This window comes from Scyliorhinus torazame, chromosome 9 (assembly GCF_047496885.1).
Source record: "Scyliorhinus torazame isolate Kashiwa2021f chromosome 9, sScyTor2.1, whole genome shotgun sequence".
Taxonomy (NCBI): Eukaryota; Metazoa; Chordata; class Chondrichthyes; order Carcharhiniformes; family Scyliorhinidae; genus Scyliorhinus; species Scyliorhinus torazame.
The window spans coordinates 73,535,825-73,548,475 of record NC_092715.1 but is presented as its reverse complement, the minus strand read 5'-3'; the positions used below and the strand labels follow the sequence as shown (position 1 = coordinate 73,548,475).

Sequence of the window (12,651 nt, the reverse complement as noted above, 5' to 3'; positions counted from 1 at the left end):
TCATCTGCATCCACAGTGCCAAAGGAGTCGGGCAAGAAACTAAGTAAAAATCAAGTATTTTATGACGAATACCGGTAAACAGTTAGGTTTGCACTCAAAAATTATGTAACACATATAAGGTAGTGACAAACCAGAATTCAGAATTGTGTGTATATTGTTTTTTATTTGGGGAAATTACTAAATTAAGCCCAAATGCCATGCTTAACCCCTTCGTTCTGATCTCTTGCTTTAAAATTGCTCAAGTATTCATGTCTGCTGCGGGAGTAGTTAGTTGGAATAGTTATGCTAGAGGGCAATAGGCACCAGTTCAAACTGGGTATGGTTGAAAGATCAAACTCTGTTGTTTATGCCTGAGCTGAAAAGGAACTGAATGCTGAAAACCTGTTTCCACTAACATTCTGTCATTTTCTCCGTGGCTAGTGTAAAACCAGGGCAGCACTATGTGTACACTGAAGTATTTCTTGATGCCATCAAGGAAAACTTGGACAAGAAGTTGAGCCATTGAAAAGGACCAAGAACAATGAAGAACCTTCAGGATTCATTCCAGGATGCTTGTTAGTCGATGTTATTTTGTGATGCAGATTTAAGGCACTAAGACATTAGTTTTCTCGGACAATAGGATTTGCTCGATTTGAGATGAAACCTTGTTCATCATCGCTGTTGTATGTTTATTTGAACATGGGTTTTATTTTATATTTTAGTTTCAACTGCCCTTAATTCTTTCCTTTGCAGCAACAGTTTTAATGCAAAAACAACTAATGGTTTCATGCGGTCACAGAACCTGTTACCTGTAACGCAGAAGTGAGCCAATAGCAACTTCTCTTTATGCCAATAGAAACTGCTCAGTAACCATTGAAACTTTGTACTTTATGCCTTTTGATTAAAAAAAAATGTTTCAAAAATGAAAGTACCTTTTTTGGAAACCCTGCTGCTCTGTGATACCATTTTAACCCTTCCCGGATCAGATAGGCTGGAGTTACAGACCGGAATATCTGTGAAAAGAGATGCAATTGTGTGAAAAGCTGTTCTCTGCATGGTACACCTAGATATAAAATGGCAGCCTTTACAATAAGATTGCTAAAATGCTGGCAATTCATTTTAAATATCATAATGACTCTTTTTGTGTGTCTGTGGGGAGATTGAAACAAAATGGACTTGCAGCAATTATGCAAAAATCTCCAGCCCCTTTGTAATGAATGATGATATCAATATTAAGGGAAATTAAACTGCTCCTAACAAGTCATAGTGGTTATAGAAAATAATGGATGCATGGCAAAGATATCGAACAGAACTGATGGTCCCTGCCAAAAGACAGGCTGATGAGTGGATCGAGAACCAGTTGGAATCTCCTGTTGATGGACCAATTCTACCCAAGGAAGGATTTCTGAATCAAGAGATCGTGACGTGTGCTTGAATGGCTCATCTGAACGTGGACTTTTGAGACTGCAGCAGCCAGGAATAGAGAGCGACGACCTCTCCAACCAAACAGGCATGGGGAAAGTAAACAACAGGTGTTTGAGCCCTCCATCTTGGAGACTTAAGTGCCTAGAGGATCAAGGGCCTCAGGAGGGTTGGGAGATTGAGTGACGGAGCAATATAAGATGCCAAACCCCATACTCTGACTCTCCTAGCATTCTTCTGCACAGATCTCCTCAGAACAGCATATTTTTAGCTCCACTCATCCCTCTTTTCAGGCACCTCACACCTTCATCTGATAATACTCACCCTCAGCCTATTGCCCTTGCCTCCCAGTCACCCTCCACAAATGGTGTCCTTCTCTGCTATCAACACAAGCCAATATTGCCACTCAATAACTCTGCTTCCTCTGCTTGCAGGAGAAGTGAACATACAACCTGGGTGAGAGATAGACCTGAGGGCTGGCCCTCCAGTTACAGTTGCCTTATTGACCACCAGCAATGTGTGGCCACCTGACCAACTGGGAAGGAAGTCTTGCTCCACAAGACTACAGACGTTCTCAGTGATCTGCTGTGAAAACCTGAGCCTCCTGAGGCACTGAGGCTCAAATATGTTGAGAGAATAAATACTCTGCAGCTTGGATGTCTTGCCGCCTTCTGCTGGACTTTGGTGTCCATCCCGTTTTTCGTGTGCAGCGGCATGAGGCCGAGGAGAAGGCATCTGTCGCTGTTGTCGCTCCTTCTGCTGGTTCAGTTGGAATTGGTGCTGCTACCCCTCTTGCTCTTCATCAGAAATGATAGGTGAAGATATGGTTAGCACTGATGCCTCACAGCGGCAGGGACCCGGGTTTGATTCTTGAGTGACTGTCTGAGTGGAGTTGGTACGTTCTCCCCGTGTCTGTGTGGGTTTCCTCCGGGTGCTCTGGTTTCCTCCCACAGTCCAAAGATGTGCAGGTTAGGTGGATAGACTATGCTTAGTGTCCAACGGTTAGAGGTTGTGGGCATGGGGCAGGAGAGTGGGCCTGGGTGGGGTGCTCTTTCGGAGGGGCGGCGTGGACTCGATGGGCCAAATAGTCTCCTTCTGCACTGTAGGGATTCTATAATATAAACTACTCTCATCCTGTGGCAACAGGGAGGTGCAGCTAAAAGTGAGTGAAATGCAGGACAACTGAAGTGCCTTGCAAGAAGTTGGCAATCACCCATCAAGTACGGAAAGCACTCTGAGAAGGGACCTGTGAACAGTAACCTCTCACCTGACCATGTTTGGAGCTCTTCAATTTCGCTGATTAAAGGCTTCCCAGTCTGTCACTTTCACTGAAGTATTTCTCGATATGCAGTTGCCTGAGGGATGCTGGAGAGTTGCCAACAGTTCAGGAAATAGGTCTGCTGGCTGATAAAGTCAGGACCCTTGGTCCAAACAGAATTTAATGACCTATTTGAATATTTAAAAACCATACCCGACAGCTGCTTGGCAGTTCCCCACTGGACTACAAACCTGCTAGGGTGAAAACCCGAAAGATAATGTGATAATGTCTAGATTCTGACCAGATGTCACTTATGTCACTCCCTGCATGCACCCGAACCTGACTCTCCTTACTTGTGAAAAGACCCTCCATCTTCATTACTGCTCATCATCAGTACAATCAAGCACAATCTGGCCCTTTGGTCAAACCTATAACTATAGATGACAGGGCAGTTATACACTCAAAGTCAGAAAAGCTATTGAGGTTATCCTCCCCACCTTACAGTGAATAATTAGTCTGTTCCACAGAACATGAATAGACTGATTTTACACTGCAGGGAAATTTGGGATAACATTTCTTCCCACTGACTCCAACTATGATCAAGACCGAGATGGAACTTTACAAAGGCTTGACAGAAATGACAGACCGGCATATCAGGTTGAGAGAATGTGCAAGCAGACTGCACCAGCTGGTCAAATTGCAGAGGGCCAGACGTAGATGGGAACTTGTATGTATTGAACAAGAAAGAGGGAATTGCATGTAGATAAACTGAACAGTTGAGGCAGTGAGAAAATGTAAATTGAAGCGCTAAGGGCAGAGACGGCAAAGGGCAGAAGAGAGCAAGAAAGAAACAAAACAGTGTAAAACAATGAATGAATAATAATGGAAAATGACAAGATTTGGGAATGGCAAGCAAATAGAGAGTAAACAAGTTCTAGATATTGTGGCATGGTATTTTATCAAAGGGCGAGGCGGGGCTAAAAATCCAACTGACAATTCATCAGCCCAACTTCATAAGATTCTTGTTTTGTACTTGTGGCTGACTTTTCTCACTAAAGTTGTCAACATGAGGAGATTCACCATGAAAGCTGTGGAAATGCTTTTTTTCCCTTCTATTTGGCGTACTGACAATTGAGGACATGGGAAATGCCGAAAATTGTGGCCGAATCAAGATATGGGAGCACTCACTGAACCTTTTAGTCAGATTGTGAGCTGGACGTTATCCATATGGCTACCTATTGTTTCCTATTCCGTTTGTCTTTGAAGATCAATTATGGTAGAATCACTCCTGTCAAATTTTGGCAGTGATGTTAACTAAAGACTCTGGAGTAAACAGCTGTTGTTGTTTTATTATTATCTTGAGATGGAGAATAAATTTAGGTCAGGTGTAAAGCAAGTGACCTAATAGAATCTGCCTATTTCTTGCTGAGCATGTCAAGGGCCTACAATTTATAAGCATATCTCCATCCATTCACAAACATCAAATTCAGGGGCAATTTAGCATAGCTAATCCACCTACTCTGCATATCTTTGGGTTGTGGGGGTGAGACTCACACAGACATGAGGAGAATGTGCAAAGTCCACATGGACAGGGATGTGGGGCCGGGATCAAACCCAGGTCCTCGGCAGCAGTGCTAACCACTGCACCACCATGCCACCCTCTTACCCATTTCCAAAGCAAAATTGTAAAGATTGCTGAAAGGAAACATTACAGTTTGGGTGCACTTTGAGTCTTCTTTCTACATTGTTGAATAACAGGACAAAGGAAACTTCCCTTTTACCTAAACGACCCCCAATCTCTCATATTTCCTCAAATCTAATTAAAGATATCAGAGGAGAAAGGAAACTCACATTGACTACATGGCAATGACTCATTGATACAGGAACCTTTCCATCAGACCAGCTGCTTCTTAACAATTTGCAATAGTGGCATAATTAGTTGCAAGCACCCACCCAGAATCAGCCTATAGAATCCCTACACTGCAGAAGGAGGTCATTCAGCTCATCAAGTGTGCACCGACTCTCCAAAAGACCACCCCACCTAACTAAGGGACAATTTATCATGGCCAATCCACCTAACCTGCACACCTTTGGACTGTGGGAGGAAACCGGAGCACCCGGAGGAAATCCACGCAAATAACGCTTTATTAAAAGTCTGATCGTTCTTTACCTTGCTTTGTCTTTCCTCCTTGCAATTTTCAGACTTTTAAACCCAAAGCCTGGGAGTTTTATCATCATTATTTGATTTACAGCATTTAGTTTTTGATGCTTTCCTCAATGGTTTTTTGCTTTGGGTTCTCAGCATTAAGAAATTCCTGGGAGTTATGGAGAAAGACTTGGCTGGAGTTTCCTGATTTTTTTTTTTCCCCAAGTGTTGTCTCGGGCGGGAAAAGCAGAGGGCAGCCCAATGGCTGCCCAGCCAGCTTTTCCTGTCATGTTTTCAAACACCTGTGAAAAGAAAATGGAAGGGCAGGTCCTACGACGTAGCCCGCACTGCCAGCAACTTTGGCTTTTGAAAGATCAGGGTGTCATTTTAAAAGGATGCTCCGATTTTTCAAAAAAAATCAAAACATGGACCCCCCCCCCCCCAGTGGAACTCCACCTGTCGATCCACCCCCACGCAGTGCCTAGGTTCTGGCAGGTATGACCGTCTCTCCCTGGGGGTCGTACTCACCTGTGTGCTTCTGGGGGTCCTGTTTGCCAGGTGCACATCGTGGGGGGACCTGTCATGAATGGACAATGTTAACGTGAAGGGGACTAATGCAAATGGGGATCCTGTGTTTTTACGTTGAGATTCCTGTTACGTTATCGGTGGGATCGGAGACAATTGAGTGATGAAATCCTGCCGCCATAAAATCCGTTTTAGGACTCCCCCTTGCCTCTCCGCCCATTTTTTCTGCCAATTAATCTAGCTGTTTGAAACTTATTGAGTCGGCCACATGGAAGGGTTGTTTGGGAAATATTCCTTTTCTCTGGTCTGACAAGATTTTGTTTCTGGTTGGTAACAGAGGCTGCATTTAATGGAAAACACCAAAAATGTGGCCTGGACCAGATAATTAGCAGGATCAGTATCCTTTTAGCCATTCCACCTTGTTCTGCCATTCAATAATATCTGTACCTCAACTCTATTTCCTTACCTTTGATACACTTTGACACCCTTACCAAAAATCAGTTGATTTAAGTCTTGAAAATCTCAATTGACCCAGCATCGGCAGCCTTTTGTGCATAAGAGTTCTAAATTTCTATTACCTTGTGTGTGGAAAAAGTGCTTGGTGATTTCACTCGTATTTAACCTTTTTCAAATTTTAAGATTGTGCTATCAAATTCTGGTTTGCAGGTTTTATGCAGCGTGTCCACATACCTACTTTTTTGAGTCTATTGTATGCCCTTCCAGGGTAAATATATCCTTCCTAAAGTGCAGTCACCATACTCCAGATGTGGTCTGATCAAAGTTTTGTACAACTGAAGTATAACTTCTGCTTTGAATTCCGAATCCCCTTGAGATAAAGGCTAACATTCCAACAACACTTTTGATTTTTTTTGTACCTGTTTTCTGTGCATGAACACACAAATTTACTGAATTTGCTACTGAATGGTTTTTAGTCTCTTCTCAGTAAGATAATCATTAAACTTGTCATTCTTGGATTCAAAATGGATGACCTCACTCTTTCCTACATTAAATTCCACCTACCACAGTTTTGCCCACTCATTATTTTTCATCTACACAGCTTACAGTGTCTTATAATTTAGCAAGCTTGGATATCCAGCTCTCTATTCCGTAATCCAAAGGATAATTCTCCACTTGGGGGACAAAGGGTGCGATTCTCCAGCCTCGTTGCACTCTCGCTCAGGCATATTGAGGCCGGTGAATAGCGGGATAGGCCAAAAAAGAGATTGGTAACCAGCCCTCTCCCCTAGGCGCAATCAGAATCTCGTCGTACTGTAGCGAGAAACAAATTATCACCACTTAAGCCTCATTTCCATAAAATTAACAAGAACGACCCCATAGAACCGAGGGAAGGTCTTATGAGGAAAGGCTGAGGGACTTGAGGCTGTTTTCGTTAGAAGGTTAAGAGGTGACGTAATTGAGGCATACAAGATGATCAGAGGATTGGATGGGGTGGACAGTGAGAGCCTTTTTCCTCGGACGGTGATGTCTAGCACGAGGGGACATAGCTTTAAATTGAGGGGAGATAGATATAGGACAGATGTCAGAGGTAGGTTCTTCACTCAGAGAGTAGTAAGGGTGTGGAATGCCCTGCCTGCAACAGTAGTGGACTCGCCAACACTAAGGGCATTCAAATGGTCATTGGATAGACATATGGACGATAAGGGAATAGTGTAGATGGGCTTTAGAGTGGTTTCACAGGTCGGCGCAACATCGAGGGCCGAATGGCCTGTACTGCGCTGTAATGTTCTATAGAACATAGAACATACATTGCAGAAGGAGGCTCATTCGGCCCATCGAGTCTGCACCGACCCACTTAAGCCCTCACTTCCACCCTATCCCCGTAACCCAATAACCCCTCCTAGCTTTTTTGGTCACAAAGGGCAATTTATCATGGCCAATCCACCTAACCTGCACGTCTTTGGAGGAAACCGGAGCATCCGGAGGAAACCCGCGCAGACACGGGGAAACCTGCAGATTCCGCACAGACAGTGACCCAGCAGGGAATCGAACCTGGGACCCTGGCGCTGTGAAGCCACAGTGCTAATCACTTGTGCTACCGTGCTGATCCCATATCCAATGGCCTCCCGTCATTCAGCAGCCTCCCCAGCAGGTGGTCACGCTGGCGCCGATTAGTACTCGTGAACCTGGTGGAAGGGCGTCTGTGGGGAGCTGAGGTGAGTAGCCATCTTTGCTCTCAGGCAAAGAGCCCGGGGTGCTGGACTTGCCACCCCAGTGCTTAGTGGGGGGTGCGGGACTCTGCAGGGGTGGGCTGCCATGGGGGGATGGGCTAAGCTGGGGAGATGGGTAAAGGGTCAGCCTGCATTGCAGCAGGAAGTGACGTCATGATTTTGCTGTGCAAACCGCACTCCCAATGGTGCCCCACCCCCTACCCCATCTCCTGGTGCCCTCAGTGGTCCTCGACAGGCTTGGGCCTCCTAGCTCTACTACTACATCTTGGTGTTTCCCCAGGATGCACATCAGAGGTGGAGGAAGCCAGCTGCTTACAGTGGTGATATGCATCACTGTAAATACACAAGGGGTTAATATAAATACACTACACCTAGCTAGACACTAGAGGGAACACCAGAGACATCATGACATACAGACATTCAACCAATAGGTCAGTAAGATAGGACACAACCAATGGGCAGTCAAGACACACACAGAGGTGACACTACCACAAGGGGGTTACCCATATAAAAGGACACAGTACACATGCTCAGTCTCTTTCCAGTGGAGACACATAGTGAGTACAGACAGGGTTGATTGAAACACATCACACCCACCACATGGGTTGGAGCAGACTGGTTAGTTAGTCTGAGTAGCTATAGCAGGATTAACAGGAGAGTCGAATCCAAGTAGGCGAATTGTTAATAGCTTAATAAATGTGTTAAAGCTATCTCCAAGTCTGAACCTTCCTTTGTCAGAGTGCACATCAAGGAAGTAGCTTATGCTACGTCAAGAGCATAACAAAACATGATACCAGTGAGTGACTGTTTAAATCTATATAGTTTTTACTCAGAAAACCGTGACAACCAGCAGCAGCACCCAGGCAAGATGTTCGAGATTCCGGTTCCACAGTGGCTCAGGTGCCACGGCAATCTCAGTGCAAACTGGTGTGCATTCAGGTAAAGGTTTGAGATCTTCCTGATAGCAGCCGACCTACAAGATGTTGAAAAGACAGCTTCTGCTCACAATTGCGGGTGCAAGTGCAGAAGAAATCTTCAAAACATTCAAGTAGTCCAAAGGGCAAGACAAGAGTGACTTCCAGACAATCCTGGACAAGTTCGAACAATACTGCGAGGAAAACCCCAAAAAAACAACAGAAAATGGTAAAAGAGGCGCCAATACTAACCACGAGGCCGAGGAGGCGAGCAACAAATTACAATTTTGATTGGTGGCCATCTTGGAAAAGGTGCTGCACATGCGCAGTTGAGAGAAGGGCGCAAAGTAAAGGAACAGCGATCTGTGTATGCGCAATCGCTTCCTACGCTCTATGCCACAAGCTTTGTGACATCAGAGGCCCTGGACCACGCTCACTTAAAGGGGAAATGTCCCAAAACAAGAAAAATAACATTTTAAGGCTCAAAACAAGATTCTTTCACCTGGAACGACAGCACGATGCCTGAAATTCGACCAGTAGCTGAAAGTAACTTCCGCAGAACCCTGCAACAAGCAGTTAGCACCACCCTAGAAGATGATATGTTTTTTGTAGACAACGACTCAGACGAAGATTTCATCTTGGGAGATGGCTACCCCAGTACCAAATCCGAACCACAACGAAAAGTGTTGTACATTGAAGACCCCGACAACAGGTTCTTCGGATTGGGGAATCCTCAGCCCAGCATATATGACATCCCGACTCGTGAGTGCAGGATTATGCTGCGGCCTGATGCCAAGAGACAGAGAGTGGTACAAGCCCACAGAGAGCGGCCTGTTGCCACACTGAGAGTGGTCCACGCACCACAAAGGGTCCCAGTCTCCACACAGAAAGCGATGAAAGACTCCACAGTGAGACAACTGCACATCTCACACAGAAAGTGACTCCAGTGACACAAGCCTCCACAGCGAGCTCGTGGACAGACTCCACGATAGAAGCAACGCAAAACTCCAGAGCACAGTCCTTGCATGAACAAGAAGTGATGACAGTCTCCACAGCGAGACCAATGCACAATTCCACACAGGGAACGTTGTAAGACTGCACAGAGGGAGTGACACAAGCCTCCTCAGCGAGCTCATGGACAGACTCCACGACGAAGGAACGCAAGACTCCAGAGCGCAGTCCTTGCATGAACAAGACCATGAGGGTCTAGCAACCGCCACTGAGCAACCAGCAGAAGACTATGACAGTCTTCCACGCTCAAGTGAACAGCAAGAAGACTCTGACAGTCTACCTTGCTCACGTGAACAACAAAGCGACTATGACAGTCCACCCAGATTATTTGAGCCACCGGAAGAAGACTCTGACAGTCTACCCAGCTCAATTAACCGACAAGAAGACACTGGCTCTACCCACTGTATGTGCAACAAGTGATGATGGCATCCCACTTCCCATACCAGATGTGCAACGTGACAGACCTCAGCTAGTGTGTACAGAGGCACTCGACAATCACAGTGAGACTACTGGTGACTCCGGTGACACCACTTTAATTCAAACCTCATTCGCTCGAGCCTCTCCACAAGCAAATGCATTCCTGAACGTTTTGACCCCGGACGGGGAGCATCAAGAAACTTCAGCTGACTCAAGTGAACTTGCAATGACTCCGGATGGGGAGCGTTAAGAAACCAAAGCTGATTCAGGTGAACCAGACAGGGCTCCAGACGGGGAGCATCGACAAGCCAAAGCTGATTCAAGTAAGCCGGACATGACTCCAGACGGGGAGCGCCGCGAACTCCAGTGACGGCACGCTCCAGGAGACAGCAGATGCCACAAATGACACTGACACGAGTAACTGTGTGAAGGACTCGTATTATCCACAGAGTGTGGTCCTTGAGTGCAGCAAACACGACAACGAACCCAACCAACACAACAGCAACATCAAAGACAATAGCAAGAAGCATACCAGAGGCAACAAGCACGACAAAAACAACAACAATGTAACTACGACTGGTACGACATGGCACAACTCTTCAAATGCGGGACACTGTTACTGCACAGATCAGTACAATGACATACCATGGCAGGACGACACAGATTATCGCTACCACAAGCATCGAAAGAAAAAAAAGAGTCCAAATCAGACAACAAAGTGATGTGACCACTTCTTGGTTCCTTCAGCACAGGGGCACTGACGGCGTTTACAATGCAATGCCACCATCAACGTCACCAACTCACCAACAAAACAAGAAAGCCACTCGACCATATTAATTAATGAACTTTGGACTCATACATATGATTTGGACTTATTGTGTAATCATCCCGCATCATGATTTGTACATGTCACTACTTATCTACCTATTTTGTTCAATTTTCTTTAACACTGTACAGAAACTATGTAGCACGAAAAAAGGGGGGATGTGGTGATATGCATCACTGTAAATACACAAGGGGTTAATATAAATACACTACACCTAGCTAGACACTAGAGGGAGCACCAGAGACATCATGTCACACAGACATTCAACCAATAGGTCAGTAAGATAGGACACGACCAATGGGCAGTCAAGACACACACAGAGGTGACATTACCACAAGGGGACTACCCATATAAAAGGACACAGCACACATGCTCAGTCTCTTTCCAGTGGAGACACTTAGTGAGTCCAGACAGGGTTGATTGCAACACATCACACCCACCACGTGGATTGTAGCAGACTGGTTAGTCAGTCTGAGTAGCTACAGCAGGATTAACAGGAGAGTTGAATCCAAGTAGGAGAATTGTTAATAGTTTAATAAACATGTTAAAACTATCTCCAAGTCTGAACCTTCCTTCGTCAGAGTGCACATCAAGGAAGCAGCTTATGCTGCGACAAGAGCATAACAAAACACTTACCGCATCCTGTGGCCTTTGATGCCCCTGGCGGGCGTCCTCTGGGGGCTCTGGGACTGAAGGGCCCGGGCTCACTTGTCAGCGGCACATGCACAGCTGGGCCATCATGTTCCGTGTGCTGACCTCGAAACGCAGCCTCATCACAGGGGTCGAACTCAAGGGAGCTTGTGCCCACCGTCGCCACTCCATGGGAAGGGCCCGGCTTGGCACCCGGCACCCCCCTCCTGACCGGTGCCCGCAGGCCCCTGAGGTTCACCTTGGGACAGAGGAGTAGCTGGTCTGAGTCCTGGCTGCCCCTGCATCATATGGCTCTTCCAGCTCTGGCGGTTCCCCATGGTCCGCAGCATTGTGCCAACACCCTCGGTGATGCTCCTCAGTGACTGGGACATGCCCTGCAGTGCCCCAGCCATGCCTACCTGCGACTGGGACAGGCTCCGCTGCGCCTTGGTCATGCTCACCCGAGAGCGGGTCATGTCCCACAGAACCTCATCAAAGTTGGCTTGGTATTGGCTGACGTTCTCCAGCGAGTCGGACATTCTGCTGAGACCCTCGCCATGGCTGTCACTGACTGTGCGATGCCTTGGACACCTTCACTAATGATACAGATGTCAGGCACCAGGCTCTGCACTGCGGTCGCCACACAAGCAGTGTTGGCTTCGGTGCCACGCATTGCCGGCGACATCTCCTGTGCCCCTAGCCTCTGGGACTCCTCCAAGTGGCCATTGGTCTGCTGGAATGATGCTGACATCTCCCTTTGAATGTCCAGGTTGGTCCCTATCATCTCCATCATGCTCCAAGCTCAGTACCAGGTCGAGACCCAACTGGGTCTTCGGATCCAGCAGACCTCTGACTGCTGTCTGCCTGGGGGTTCCTGCCTCCACCTGATGTGCATCATCAGCAGTGTGGTGCTCACCAGATTGTGCCCCAGAAGCCTGTCCACTAACATGTACCACCGAGGTGTGTGTAGCTGCACTGGTGGTGGGCGGTGATGATAGCTGTGCCGTGACCACAGTTGCATCCTCGGCGCTCTCCTCCGAGGTGTTCTCCTTGGAGTCAGGAGAGGGGGCTGCCCGGAATGGGCCGGCTATGTCGGCTGGAGAACCTGCAGGAGAATGGACATGTGGTCAGCGGGAGGGATGAATCAGTCGGTAAGGCAATAACAACTCATATTTCCCAGATCCTCCAGAGCCGAGTGATTCTTCACCTCTGCAGTGTCGGCAAGCCGTCGTCCTGTCCTCGGCCACCCCAGTCACCTCCAACGCACACTCCTCGAAGGTGAGGATACTTATTCTGGCACTCCTCCGCCGGTCTGGGCCCTCTCCCGGCGATTA

General features: G+C 46.9%; 1 protein-coding gene across 2 annotated transcripts in view; it reads left to right on the top strand.

Annotated features, from left to right (window-relative positions):
• LOC140429309 (isocitrate dehydrogenase [NADP], mitochondrial-like) overlaps positions 1 to 907 on the top strand; it is a 111,298-nt gene extending 110,391 nt beyond the window's left edge. For both annotated transcript variants that reach the window (XM_072516140.1, XM_072516141.1), the window contains exon 11: positions 421 to 907. In XM_072516140.1, the coding sequence (XP_072372241.1) occupies positions 421 to 505 (85 nt within the window). In that variant the 3' untranslated portion in view covers positions 506 to 907. The remainder of the gene's footprint in view (positions 1 to 420) is intronic.
• Positions 908 to 12,651: the final 11,744 nt, after the last annotated feature.